The sequence below is a fragment of the Phyllostomus discolor genome, chromosome 2, assembly GCF_004126475.2.
Source record: "Phyllostomus discolor isolate MPI-MPIP mPhyDis1 chromosome 2, mPhyDis1.pri.v3, whole genome shotgun sequence".
NCBI lineage: Eukaryota > Metazoa > Chordata > Mammalia > Chiroptera > Phyllostomidae > Phyllostomus > Phyllostomus discolor.
The window spans coordinates 126920148-126935156 of NC_040904.2; the positions used below are offsets into that span (position 1 = coordinate 126920148).

At 39.7% G+C, this 15009-nt stretch overlaps 1 protein-coding gene across 1 annotated transcript in view; it reads left to right on the forward strand.

Annotated features, from left to right (window-relative positions):
- The first annotated feature begins 219 nt into the window (after positions 1-219).
- The window catches only part of GALNT8 (polypeptide N-acetylgalactosaminyltransferase 8), a 44100-nt gene continuing 29310 nt past the window's right edge, over positions 220-15009 (forward strand). The window contains 6 exon segments of the mRNA XM_028533295.2: positions 220-307; positions 352-436; positions 438-472; positions 11000-11170; positions 11173-11259; positions 11262-11295. Coding sequence (XP_028389096.2) covers positions 220-307; positions 352-436; positions 438-472; positions 11000-11170; positions 11173-11259; positions 11262-11295 — 500 coding nt within the window.

Sequence of the window (15009 nt, forward strand, 5' to 3'; positions counted from 1 at the left end):
TCACTGGATGGCTGCTATGATATACTCCACACACCTGATACTGCTCAGGGAGAAGCCAGGCAGCTTGTAGCAGCTTTCCCAGTTGGAGAACATCTGGTTCAGCAGACAGGGTGTCATCTATGCATCCAGCAGAAATGGGGCTCCGCTGATTCTGATCTTTAGTTTGCCTGAGCAGTGACACACCCAGCCCTGCAGGTGTGGCAGAGCCAGAGACAGAATATGATGCTCAGAAGACATGTCTGCAAAGTTGTCTGCATTGGGCTTACTCTGGTTCTTGCCTACCATCTCCTCCTGGTATTTTATAAAATAGTGTTTTTTATAAAATGATATTTATTTATTTATTTATTTAATAATCAACTTTACAAAAGTTGATTCTGGTTAGTGTCCAAAAGGAGCTTTATTTGCCTCTGTCTGAATGGGATGGGATTGTGATAAAGACTCTCTCACTTGGAGTTGGATTTGCAGCATCTGAGTAAGTTCACAACACCAACTTGGAGGGGTTTGTGTGTGTGTGCGTGCATGTGCATGAGTGTGTGCTTAAGGACACTTAGAAAAAAAGGAGTGTGGAGAAAAAGTAAGTGAGAGGTCACATTTTCATCTCTCAGTTGCTCAGTTTAGTATCTGACATTGAATTCTATGCCTCCAAATGGCGGTATGTATTGAGAATTAGGGGGAATCAGCAAACTGTTAAGGGGAGAAGAGCAGGGTGCGTTGAGTGGTGTGTGTGTACACTTGCACACACTCATAATCACAAGCACACATATGCAGCCAGGGAGTCTGAGGCTCAGACAAATGCTCCCCGAGAGGCCCAGAAATATCCAGGCACAGCCCTATCCTTAGGTCTTTGTGTGGCAGGGCAGGTAAATAGGCATGCCGATCTCTGGGGCAAAGGCCTCACTTCCACTTTGCTGTGAGCTGCAATCAGGGACTACTGGGAGCTTGTCAGAGAACCTGGATGGAATCCTGACATGGCCACAATGATGGTGTGACTTGAAGCAAGTGCATATCTCTCTCAGTTGCAGGTTCCTGGTGTGTAAGTGGCGACGATGAGACTACCTGCTCGATCTCACACAGTTGTGAAATGTATGCAGAAAGTGCTCTATAAACATATGTGTGTCAAATTTTAACTTCTTTTTTATTGGGGTGTAATTGTCACATAACATTATATTAGTTTTAGGTGTACAGTGTAATGATTCAATATTTGTGAAATATTACTGTGAAATGATCACAGTACACATAATCATAAATACTTTTTTCCTCGTGATGAGAACCTTTAAGATCTACTCTCTCAGTAACTTCAAATATACAATATGGAATTATTAAACATAGTCACCATGTCATACATTACATCCCCAGGGCTTATTTACTTCATAAATGGAAGTTTATACCTTTAGACCCCTCTCACCCATTTTGCCTACCTCCCCCATCCCCACCTGTGTCAACCACCAATCTGTTCTCTGTATCTATGTGCTTATTTCCCCCTCCCATTTTTATGTTGTTTTGTTTTATTTTTAATTTAATCTTTATTTTATTATTTTCCATTACTGTTTAGTCCCCATATGGCCCTGCCCCCCAGCAATCACCACACTGTTGTCCATGTCCATGAGTCCTTTCTCCTTTTTGCTGAATCCCTTGACACCCAACCTCCACTGCCACTAGCTGTCATCCTGCTCTCCACCTATGAGTCTGTCTCCATTTCCCCTGTTCCTTCAGTTTGTTCCTTAGATTCCTCATGTGAGTAAAATTTGTCTTTCTCTGACTGACTTATTTCAGTTAACATAATGCCCTCATGGTCCACCAAATGTAAACTTCTTCACATGAATTCTGGGGCCTGTTTTTGATTCTGGCTCTGACCCTATGAATTTTATGTGTGTCAACATCTGACTCCAGTGAGGGGAAGCAGCCATGCATTCCCTGATCCCAAGTGATGGGGCTCAAATGCTTGTGCCCCTGAAGGGACTTGAATGTGTGAGCAGGGAAGTGACTGCATAAATATGTGGGTGTGGGTGTGTAGGAGCTGGAGTTGAAGAAAGAGTCTTTTAAAGTGAGAGCTGAGCATTGTCCACATTCAGAGCCAGGCAGAGGAATAGATGAGAGGACAGACAGGAAGAGAAAAAGGAAGAGAGGAAATCAGGAAAAGGAAGAGAGAAAAAGGGGACAATAGAAGACCAAAGAGATAAGGACAAAAAAGGGAGCTAAGAGTAAGTGTCCAGGGCAAGAAAATGAAAGAATTTATATGGAGACAAGAAGAGAAAAGGGAACATGATGGGAGGGAGCACAGAGAAGGAATCAGAAAGCACCACAGCACCTTCTACATCCTCCCTCATAGGACTCATCATATTTTATTGTGGTACAATTTTCTGGAAGAGCTGGTTTCATGAATGTCTCACAGAGTTTCTTACCACTTTATCCCCTGTGTCAGGCACATAGAAATTAAGTGGTTGAGTAAATGCATGGATGACTGTAGGAAAAAGAGGACAGAGGACAGGCAGTCAGGGTGGAGGGGTGAGTGATACAGGGTAAGAACACGGATGGCTGTCCGTTCTGAAGCCCTGGCTTTGAGCACATAGGCTGAGTTGGACAGTCTCTTGCGTATATGCTCAGTGTAGCTTCACCAGGAGGATGCCTGTGTACCCGAGCAGTCACTGTCACTCCTTGGTAAAGTACCCAGACCACACCAAGACCCTCTCACCCACCCCCAGGGCTCATCCACCTCGGGCCTTAAACTAGCAGGAGTTCTGCCTGCAACCTGGCTCTCTGTTCCTTCCACTGGAAACCAGTATGCCTCAGCAAGTCACCTGGAGCCATCGGATGGACTCCCTTTCCTTCTACAATGACCAGTTCCTGCTTTTCTTATTATTTTTGGTGCTCCCTATGTTTTATTCACTTTAAAATGATGTGGTGTCAGGGACTCCTTACCACCTGATGTGAATTTCAAAATGTCTTCTGGACTCTGTTCCAGATCAGAAGTGTGCTCCTTTTCTGAAGGGCTTCCTGAAGTTGAAAGCTGTTCAGTTATGAATTATCCTGGTTGCTCATTGCCTCCAAGAAGGCTGGAGGACATTATAGGTCAATAAGGATGTTTACACAAATTATGTAAACTGTCACAGAGAACAAAAGCAAAGATATGGTGGTGATGATATCCCTATTGTGAGAGGATTTCCTGACCAATTTTCTGCAATCTCCCCAGGGAATCTTAAAGCCCCACCAGAATGATGACATTGGATGTGTCCCCTTTGGGTCCTGGAAAGTTTCAGTGTAAGTCATGGGAATGGTCTAGGAACACTGTATTCAACTTACTGAACTCAGCACTTACATCCTCAAATTGACTCCAGGGTGTGCAGGTCCAAACAGTCTCCCACTGACAGCAATGAATAAAAGAGAAAAATCAGATGTCCCCCAAAGAACACAGGGGAATTTAAAGGAACAGAGAACTCAAGGCTACCCTGTGACCCTTGTATGCTTAGTACAGAAGAATCTGAATAAAAATGCTATTCAATTTGGAATATTTTTAAAATTCTGCTGTCACTTTTATTTTCTACCAGAGCAAATTTTCAAGGTAGTCACATGAGCCTTCTTTGAAAGACCCACCATTAATTTTTCTTTCTGAGTTTGCTTTGATTCTCCTTTTTTATTGTATTATTACCAGTTTATTACTAATAATATACCAATATATTATTATTAATGAAATTCCATTAGATTTTTTTAATCATTGTTCAAATACAGTTTTCTCCTTTTCACTCCCAATCCAGTCCCCCCTCCCACCCTCCCCACTTCCCTCCCATTACCACCCTCCCCTTAGTTTATGACCATGTGTCTTTTAAGTTTGTTCCTGTGAACCCTTCCCACTGTCCCCTTAACTTCCCCCTTCTCTCCCCTCTGGTCACCGTCAGCCTGTCCTCTATTTCAGTGTCTTTGGTTATATTTTGCTTGTTTCTTTGTTTTGTTATTTAGGTTCCTGTTAAAGGTGAGATCATATGGTATTTGTCTTTTACTGACTGGCTTGTTTCGCTAAGCATAATGTTTTCCAGCTCCATCCACGCTGTTGCAAAGGGTAGGAGCTCCTTCTTTCTTTCTGCTGCATAGAATTCCATTGTGTAAATGTACCATAGTTTTTTGATCCATTCATTTACTGATGGGCATCTTGGTTGCTTCCAGCATCTAGCTATTGTAAATTGTGCTGCTATGAACATTGGGATGCATAGGTTCTTTTGAATTGGTGTTTTAGTATTCTTAGGATTAAGTCCCAGCACTGGAATTGCTGGGTCAAAAGGCAGATCCATTTTTAGTTTTCTGAGGAAGTTCCATACTGCTTTCCATAGTGGTTGTACCAGTCTGCAATCCCACCAACAGTGCACTAGGGTCCCCTTTTCTCCACAACCTCTCCAACACTTGTTGTTTGTTGCTTTGTTTATGATGGCCATTCTGTCTGGTGTGAAGTGGTATCTCATTGTGGTTTTAATTTGCATCTCTCTGATAGCTAGCGATATTGAACATCGTTTCATGTGTCTTTGGATTTTCTGTATGTCCTCCTTGGAGAAGTGTCTGTTCAAGTCCTTTGCCCACTTTTTAATTGGATTCCTTGTCTTCTTAGAGTGCAGTCGTGTAAGTTCTTTATATATTTTGGAGATTAAACCCTTGTCTGAGGTATCATTGGCAAATATGTTTTCCCATACAGTTGGTTCTCTTTTAATTTTGATACTGTTTTCTTTAGCTGTGCAGAAGCTTTTAATTTTGATGAGGTCCCATTGTTTATTCTTTCCTTTATGTCCCTTGCTCTAGCAGACAAGTCAGTAAAAAAGTTTCTTCGTGAAATATCTGAGATTTTCCTACCTATGTTCTCCTCTAGGACTTTAATGGTGTCACGTTTTATATTTAAGTCTTTTATCCACCTTGAATTTATTTTTGTATATGGTGTAAGTTGGTGCTCAAGTTTCATTTTGTTTGCACGTGGCTGTCCAGTTCTCCCAACACCATTTGTTCAAGAGGCTATTTTTATTCCATTTAATGTTGCTGCCTCCTTTGTCAAATATTAATTGACCATAGAGACTTGGGCTTATTTCTGGGCTCTCTGTTCTGTTCCATTGGTCTATGTGACTGTTTTTATGCCAGTACCAGGCTGTTTTGATTACAGTGGCCTTGTAGTATAGTTTAGTGTCGGGTATTGTGATTCCTCCTACTTTACTCTTCCTTCTCAAAATTGCAGCAGCTATTCGGGGTCGTTTATAATTCCATATAAATTTCTGAAGTGTTTGTTCTATGTCTGTGAAATAAGCCATTGGTACTTGAATAGGTATTGCATTGAATGTGTAAATTGCTTTGGGTAGTATGGACATTTTGATGATATTAATTCTTCCAATCCATGAACACGGTATATGTTTCCATTTGTTTGTGTCTTCCTTGATTTCTTTCTTCAGTGTTGTGTAGTTTTCTGAATACAGGTCTTTTACCTCTTTGGTTAGGTTTATTCCTAGATATTTTATTTGTCTTTTTGCTATTTCAAATGGGATTTTTTCCTTGATCTCTGTTTCTGCTGTTTCATTGTTGGTGTACAGAAATGCCTTTGATTTCTGGATGTTGACTTTGTATCCCGCTGTTTTGCCAAATTCATTTATTAGGTCAAGCAGTTTTTTGGTAGAGTCTATAGGATTTTCTATGTATACTATCATGTCATCTGCAAACAGTGACAGTTTTGTTTCCTCCTTTCTGATTTGGATGCCTTTAATTTCTTTTTCTTGTCTGATTGCTGTGGCTAAAACTTCCAGTACTATATTGAATAGAAGTGGTGAAAGTGGACAGCCTTGTCTTGTTCCTGATCTTAGTGGAAAAGATTTTAATTTTTGGCCATTGAGTATGATGTTGGCTGAAGGTCTCTCATATATGGCCTTTATTATGTTGAGGAATGCTCCCTCTATTCTCACTTTGCCGAGTGTTTTTATCATGAATGGGTGCTGTACCTTATCAAATGCTTTTTCTGCATCGATTGATATGATCATGTGGTTTTTATCTTTGCTTTTGTTTATGTGATGCATTACATTTACTGATTTGCAAATATTGAACCATCCTTGCATCCCTGGAATGAATCCCACTTGGTCATGGTGTATGATCTTTTTAATGTATTGTTGGATGCGGTTTGCCAGTATTTTGTTGAGGATTTTAGTGTCAATGTTTATCAGTGATATTGGCCTGAAGTTTTCTTTCTTTGTTGTGTCTTTATTTGGTTTTGGAATTAGGATGATGTTGGCCTCATAAAAAGAGTTTGGGAGACTCCCATCTTTTTGGATTTTTTGGAATAGTCTGTGAAGGATAGGGGTTAGCTCTTCCTTAAATGCTTTGTAGAATCTCCTGTGAAACCATCTGGTCCTGGGCTTTTGTGTGTTGGGAGTTTTTTGATTACTGCTTCAATTTCTTTTGTTGTTATTGGTCTGTTCAGGCTTTCTGCCTCTTTTTCATTGAGTTTTGGAAGATTATATTTTTCTAGAAAGTTGTCCATTTCACCTAGGTTTTCAAATTTCTTGGCATACAGCTCTTTGTAGTAATTTCTTACAATCCTGTGTATTTCTGTGGTATCTGTTGTAATCTCTCCTCTTTCATTTCTGATTGTGTTTATTTGGGTCTTCTCTCTTTTTTTCTTGATGAGTCTGCTTAAAGGCTTGTCGATTTTGTTTATCTTTTCAAAGAACCAGCTCTGGGATTCATTGATCCTTAGAATTGTGCTTTTAGTCTCCATGTCATTTAATTCTGCTCTGATCTTGGTTATTTCCTTCCTTCTACTTGCTCTGGGCCACCTTTGTTGTTGTTCCTCGAGTTCTTGTAGACGTAGGGTTAGGTTGTTTGTTTGGAATGTTTCTAACCTTTTTAGGTGGGCCTGTATCGCTATGAACTTCCCTCTCAGGACTGCCTTGGCTGTGTCCCATAAGTTCTGGGTTATTGTGAGTTCGTTTTCATTTGTTTCCAGAAACCTTTTGATTTCTTCCCTAATATCATTCTTGACCCATTCATTGTTTAATAGCATGCTATTTAATCTCCATGATTTTGAGTGTTTTTTTTTTTTTTTCCTTGGGGTTGGTTTCTAGCTTCAGTCCCTTGTGGTCTGAGAAAATGCTTGGTATGATTTCAGTTTTCTTGAAATTCTTGAGGCTTGTTTTGTGTCCTATCATGTGGTCTATCTTTGAGAATGTTCCATGTACATTTGAAAAGAATGTATATTTAGCTTCTTTTGGGTGGAGGGCTCTGTATATATCAGTAAAGTCCATTTCATCAAGGGTAATGTTCAATGCCACAATATCTTTGTTGATATTTTGTTTAGAAGATCTGTCCATTTTTGATAGTGGGGTGTTAAAATCTCCCACTATAATTGTGTTACTGTCCATATCTTTCTTGAAGTCCTCTAAGATTTTCTTTATGTATTTCGGTGCTCCTATGTTGGGTGCATATATATTTACAATATTTATGTCTTCTTGATGTATTCTTCCCTAGAGTATTATGAAGTGACCTTCTGGGTCTCTCTTTATGGACCTTTTTTGGAAGTCTATTTTGTCTGATATGAGTATTGCTACCCCGGCTTTTTTTTCCTGTCCATTTGCTTGGAAGATTTGTTTCCAGCCCTTCACTTTCAGCCTGTGTAGATCTTTTATCCTGAGATGGGTCTCTTGTAGACAGCAGATATGTGGGTCATTTTTTCTTATCCAATCAGCTATTCTATGTCTTTTGATTGGAGCATTTAATCCATTTACGTTTGAGGTTATTATTGATAGGTACTTATTCATTGTCTTTTATGTACGTGTGTTCCTCTCTCTCTCTCTCTCTCCCTCCCTCTCTCTCTCTCTCTCTCTCTCTTTTCCCTCCCTTCCTTAAAGCAGTCCTTTTAGAATCTCTTGCAGAGCTGGTTTGGTCGAGGTGTATTCTTTTAGACTTCTTTTGTCTGGGAAGCTTCTTATTTGGCCTTCTATCTTGATCGAAAGCCTTGCTGGATATAGTAGCCTTGGTTGCAGCCCTCTGGTTCTCATTACCTGGAGTATTTCTTGCTATTCTCTTCTGGCTTGAAGTGTTTCCATTGAGAAGTCAGCTGTTAGCCTTATTGGGGCTCCCTTGTATGTTACTTCCTTTTTCTCCCTTGCTGCCTTTAAGATTCTCTCTTTGTCTTGAAATTTTGTCATTTTAATTATGATGTGCCTTGGGGTGGGTCTCTTTGGGTTCCTCTTGATTGGGACTCTCTGTATTTCCTGGATTTGTGTGACTTTTTCTCTCATCAAATTAGGGAAGTTCTCCTTCATTACTTGTTCAACCAGGTTTTTGATCCCTTGCTTTTCTTCTTCTCCTTCTGGTATCCCTATTATATGGATATTATTACGTTTCATATTGTCTTGCATTTCTCTTAATCCCTCTTCATTCTTTCTGAGCCTCTTTTCCTTTTCTTGCTCTTTCTGGATGCTGTTTTCTACTTTGTCCTCCAGCTCACTAATCCGATCTTCTGCTTCATCAATCCTGCTTTTCATTCCTTCTGCTGTGTTCTTCAGTTCAGAAATTGTATTCTTCATTTCCTCTTGACCTTTGTTGAGAGTTTCTATTTCCTTTTTCATGTTTATATAGTTTTCAGTGAGATTGATGTAGTTTCCCTCTAATTTCTGAAAGCTCATTGTGAGTTCATTGAACTTCCTGGTAATCATTGTTTTGAGCTCACTATCTGATAGTTGAGTTGCCTCTGTTTCATTTAGCATTTTTCCTGAGGCTTCCTCATTTCCCTTCAATTGGGGGTTGTTTCTTTGTTTTCTCATTGTTCGTGGGTTTCTTCTTTTTTTTTTTCTTGTTTGTTAATTTGATCTGTTCTAATTCCCTTTAATTATGGTGTGAACTTCTGTGGTAGAATATTTGTGAGATTCAGTGGTGCAATCTCCTTCGTGTATCCTGGTGCTCACAGCTTCCCCCTATTCTCTTTCCAAAGTGCTGGCATGAGGCTTATTTGTGCATGTTCGTGATGCATGCCCACCTACCTGCAGCGAGCATGGAACACTGTGGATGGTTCGTCAAAGCATGAGAAAAAACATACACAGAGACAACCAGGTACTGGGGGGGAATCGGGACAGAATGGCCATTCCTCACATGGGGAGCACCTTGGCCACCCTCTCTCCAGCTGATTCTGCTTTTTTTGGCCTTAAGCAGTTCCAATTGATTCTCCTCCTTGGGCCAGCTTTATACCACCTTGCAGACATGCCCTCATTCCAGTTGCAGGACTTTCCTGCTTCCTTTTAAGGGGCTGTATACGTAGCTGAAATTTAGCCTATGATCTGCTCACACAATCACGTGCTGTGGCCAGGGCTGTATCTGCCCAGAGGAAATTCACATGATGAAACTGTCTGCTGGCCAGTCTAGTGGGCCTGCACTGCAATTATCCAACAAAGGGGTGATTCTTTTAACTTGCAAGAATGTACTACATGGCCTAAAGGTGATCCTATCAGTCTGGCTGTGATTTAGTGTAGGCTTAAGGGACGATTACTGGGGAACTAAGTGGTGGAGCATCTTGCTTACCATTTTGGGATTTAATGCTGATGAGTGTCATAATTGATGTTGGGCTTGGGAAATATTAACGGGCTGTAGGTTTGGTTGTCATTGCAAAAAGGAGAGAGTCAGACAGCTGTGGTAATAGCTCTACTTTATTATGTAAACCTGGCTGCCCTCTAAGGTTTCTTCTGATAACCTCTCTGACAAGCTTTCTCACTCATTACAGGCTTTGCTGTGGCTCCTGGTTCACAGCGTTTGTCCCTGCCACCAATCCTGCAGTCACAGTAGGCCACTGCTGTGTCCTGTGGGTGACCCATTGAACACCTCTGCCTCCCCACCTACACAGTCCATTATGTCCATCCCACTTCACATTTCTAGGGTATATTTTGGACTTTGTCATCATCCAGAACAGCTCACCTGTGAAATGACAAATTCATGCTGTGCTTTGCTGATCACAACCTACTGACTCTGCAGCATACTGATTCAGTTTTCTGTGCAACAGTAACATTTCTCCAGCTTTTCTTTTGCCATGATCTGCAACTCCATTGCACACCTGCTCTCTTATACTCTCCTAAGAAACTCCCAACATCGTGTGAAACCAGTTGCTCATCTTCTCTGTGCCTTCACCCAAGGGCTGAGCACTGCTGGAAAAATTCCCATAACTGAGCCACTTCAAATTCATGGTCATGCCTCAGCCAGTCCTTTCCTAGATCTCAGCGTTTCTGTGTGTCATAAACCAGTTCTCATTCCCATTTCTATCATAACAATTTTAAGTTTTCCACTCTTCTCAATATCCTCCCTCACCTCCCACCCCCGCAAGCAGAGGAAACAGAGAAACCAGAGAAAATAGAATAATATCCAAGCTCGATTGTGTGCCAGGCACTGTCATAAGCACTTCATAGGTGTCAATCCATATAGTTATCACAGCAACTCTCTGAGGTACTTGGTAAAATCGATGGCACCGAAAAGAGAAATGCCATGGCCAAGGTCATGCAGTTAGGAAGGGGGTAACCACTTATAGTGTAGTACAATGCTTCTCAAATTTTATTGTACCAAAGACTTACTCATTGATTTTGTTAGAAGTGCACATTCTGGCATCTTCTCCTACCCCTATCTGATCCTAAGATTCTGATTTAGTTGATTCAGGGATAAGCCTGAATATCTGAATTTTAAATGATCCAACAGCTAATTCTGATTAAGTGGTTCTTGGGCCTTATTCTGAAAAACATTAGCTATTGTCAATGTATTTCTCAGATTGCACCTCTAGAGGAACTTTGGGTGCGTGGGACTCAGGGTAGCTAAGTCTTGATAGAGCTGATATAGCTGAAAGAACACAGGTGTATTCTAGTGTGTGCCCTGCCAGGACAGCCTGCATGACTCTGGTTCCTGTGACATATTGCATCCTCTGGAACCAAGAGCTTATAAATTTTAGAATTTGGACAAGAAAACCTATCAATGAATTGGCTGAAATGTTTTCTTCCCTGCCTTTCATTTGCAGAAGAAAGTATGAAATTGGCTGTGAAGGAACAACAAAATGTGGACAACACCCTGGAGAGGGTGAAAGATGAACAACATCCTGTTGGAAAGGCAGTGGAAGCCAAAGCAAGTGAGACAAAGAAACACAAACCCAGAGAGAAACTTTTTCCAGGCTTACTGCTCTTCAAGCAGTGGGTAAAGACCTTTCTGAGGCCCAGCAGAAAAAGGCCCACGACCTCTTCCACGAGTTTGGTTACAATGTTCACCTCAGTGACCAGTTGCCCTGAATCATTCCATCCCAGATGCACATCATTCCAGGTAAGAGGGGTCAAGGTTGGGCTTTCTAGGCACTGAGCTTTAATTAGGGGATGAGTTTTGGGAGCAGTGAAAAGTCAAGGGTTGAAAAAGGAGTAGGGGAAGAGGGGAATTGGTGGGCAAAGGGTTCAAGGTTTAAGAAGTTTTGGCAAGCTGACTGAAGAGAATTCTTGTTTCTTTATTATTTTATTTTCCAATTACAGTTTACATTAGATATTTTGTATTAGATTCATGTGTACAGCATAGTTGTTGGATAATCATATACTTTACAAAGTAATCCCTTCAATATTCCAGTACCCACTGGTACCATACATAGTTATTACAACATTATTGACTATAATAATCTCTATGCTGTACTTTATATCCTTGTGACTATTTTGTAACTGCCATTTGTATTTCTTTTTTTTTTTTAATCTTCACTCAAGGATGTATGTTTATTGCTTTTAGAGAGAGAGAAAGTATGGGGGAAGTGAGATAAACATCAATGTGAGAGACAAACATTGGTCAGTTGCCTTTTGTACATGTCCCAATCAGGGATGGAACCCATAACCTAGGTATGTGCCCTGATCAAACCCACAACCTTTTGGATGATGCTCCAGCCAACTGAGGCACCCAGCCAGGGCGCAGTTTGTACTTCTTAATCTCTTCACCTTTTTCTGTTTTGTTTATTCATTTTGTTCTTTAGACTCCTCATCTAAGAGAAATCATATGGTATTCATCTTCCACTGATTGACTTACCTCACTTAGCATAATATCTTCTTGGTCCATCTGTCCTCTTACAAACAGTAAGATTGAATTATTTCTTATAGACAAGTGACATTCCATTGTATATATGTGCCACATCTTTTTTATCAGTTTGTCTCTTGATAGACATCTGGGTTGCTTCCGTATCTTGGCTATTGCAAATGATGCTGCAAACAAACACAAGGGTTCATATCTTCTTTCAAATTGGTGTTTTGAGTTTCTTCAAACACAACTGGGTCAAAAGGCAGTTCTGTTTTTAATTTTTTTGAAGACCCCCCAAACCTTTTTCATAGTGAGGGCACCACACTGCACTCCCACCAACAATGCACAAAGGGTCTTTCTTCTCCACATCCTTGCCAACACTTGTTCTTTATTGATTTATTGATGATAGCAATTCTGACAGATGTGAGGTAATATCTCATCATGGTTTGTTTGTTTATTTTTTAAACTTTCAACCTCAGTTTACATTCAATATCATTCCACACCAATTTCAGATGTACAGGAAAGTGGCCAGAAAACCATTATTCTAGAGTGGTCCCCTTGCTACCCCAAGCATCCACCTGGCCACATACCCCATTATCTTGACATTATTGACTATATTCTTCATGGTACAATCTACATGTCTGTGGCTTTTTTGCAACTAACAATTTGTACCACTTAATTCTTTCATTGTTGTTTTAATTTGCATTCCTCTGATGATTAGTGATGTTGAGCATCTTTTCATATGTCTACTGGCCATCTGTGTGTTTTCTTTGGAGAAGTGCCTATTCAGTTCCTTTGCCCATTTTTTAATTGGATCATTGGGGGTTTTTTTTTGGTGTTCTGTTGTATAAGTTCCTTATATAAATTTTGGACATTAACCCCTTATCAGAGAGATCATTGACAAATATCTTCTCCATTCAGTAGGGTTGTTTTGGGGGGGTGGTTTTGTTTTGTTTATAGTTTCCTTTGCCATACAAAAACTTTTTGGTTTGATGTAGTTCCATTTTTTTGTTTCTTCTTTTGTTTCCCTTGCCTGAGGAGATACATTAGAAAAACTATTGCTGTAAGAAATGGCAGAAATTTTACTGCCTATGTTTTCTTCTAGTATTTTTATGATTTCAAGTCTAACATTTAATTCTTTTATCCATTTTGAGTTTATTCTTGTGTATAGTGTAAGAATATGGTCTAGCTTCATTATTTTTGCTGGTATCTATCCAATTTTCCCAACATCATTTATTGAACAGATTGTCTTTACCCCATTGTATAGTCTTGCCTCCTTTGTCAAATATTAATTGATTTTAAAGGCTTGAATTTATTTATGGGCTCTTTGTTCTGTTCCATTGATCTATATTGTCTGTTTTTATGCCAATATCATGATGTTTGAATACTATAGCTTTGTAGTATAGTTTGATATTATATAATGTCATACTTTCAATTTTTTTCTTCTTTCTCAAGATTTTTGTGGCTATTCAGGGTCTTTGTGGCTATTTGTTCTGGTTCTGTGAAAAATGCCAGTGGTATTTTGGTGGGAACGGTGTTGAATCTGTAGATTGTTTTGAGTAGTATGGACATTTTAATTATGTTAATTCTTACTATCCATGAGCATGGTATATGCTTCCCTTTATTTGTATCTTTTTTAATTTCTTTCTCCAATGTCTAATAGTTCTCCAAGTACAGGTCTTTTTCCTCTTTGGTTAAATTTACTCCTAGGTTTGGTGTTCTTTTTCTTTATGCAGTTATAAATTGGATTGCTTTTTTCATAGTTTCCCTTTCTGATATTTCATTATTGGTGTAGAAAAATGAAATGGATTCTGAAATATTTACTTTGTATCTTGCTATTTTACTGAATTCATTTATCAATTCTAGTTGTTTTCTGGTGGAATCCTTTGGGTTCTCTAAATTACAGTATCATGTCATCTGCAAAAAATGACAGTTCTTCCTTTCCAATTTGAATGGAAGATTTCTTGTCTGATTACTCTGGCTAGGACTTCCAGTACTATGTTGAATAACAGTGGTGAGAATAGACATTCCTGTATTACTTCTGATCTTAAGGAAAGCACTTTAAGTTTTTCCCCATTGAGTAGAATGTTAGCTGTGGGTTTGTCACTTATAGTTTCTATTATGTTGAGGTATTCACTGTGTTCCCACTTTGCTGAATTTTTTGTCATAAATTTGTGCTGGATATTGTCAAATGCTTTTTCTGAATCTATTAATATGATCATGTAACCTGGCAGTCAAAGAGAGTGGACTGGAATGTGCATGTGTGAATAACGACAACCTCACCATACTAGCTAGCCAGTGGGGGCAGTAGACGCCATTAAGTGAGCGTGTGTACTGTGTGGCCATCACATTCAAAATGACTGAGCAAGTAGAGCAATGAATCCGCATCCAATATTGCATTAAGCTTGAACATTCTTCCACGGAAACTATTCAGATGATTCAGAAGGCTGCACCTATGGGCAATTGGTGGTTGGCAGTTTCATCATTATAGTGCCCACTCATGCATCATGTTTCGTGCAAAGTCTGTTTTTAGTGAAACATCAAATCACCCAGGTCACTCAGCCCCTCCACAGACCAGATTTGGTGTCCTGTGACTTCTGGCTTTTCCCAAAAGTAAAATTGCCTTTGAAGGGAAAGAGATTTCAGACCATGAATGAGATTCAGGAAAATATGACAGCACAGCTGATGGCAATTGCGAGAACTGTGTGAGGTCCCAGGGTGCCTACTTTCAAAGGGACTGAGGAGTTATTGCCCTGTGTCCACTGTTTCTTGTATCTTGTATCTTCTTCAATAAATGTCTCCATTTTTCATATTACATGGCTGGATGCATTCTGGACAGACTCATATGATTTTTATCCTTCATTTTATTTATGTGGTGTATCGCACTAATTGATTTGTAGATACCGTGTCAACCTTGAATCCCCAGAATAAGTCCCATTTGATCACAAGGCATGATCTTTTTAATGTATTGCTGGATTTGGTTTGCTAATA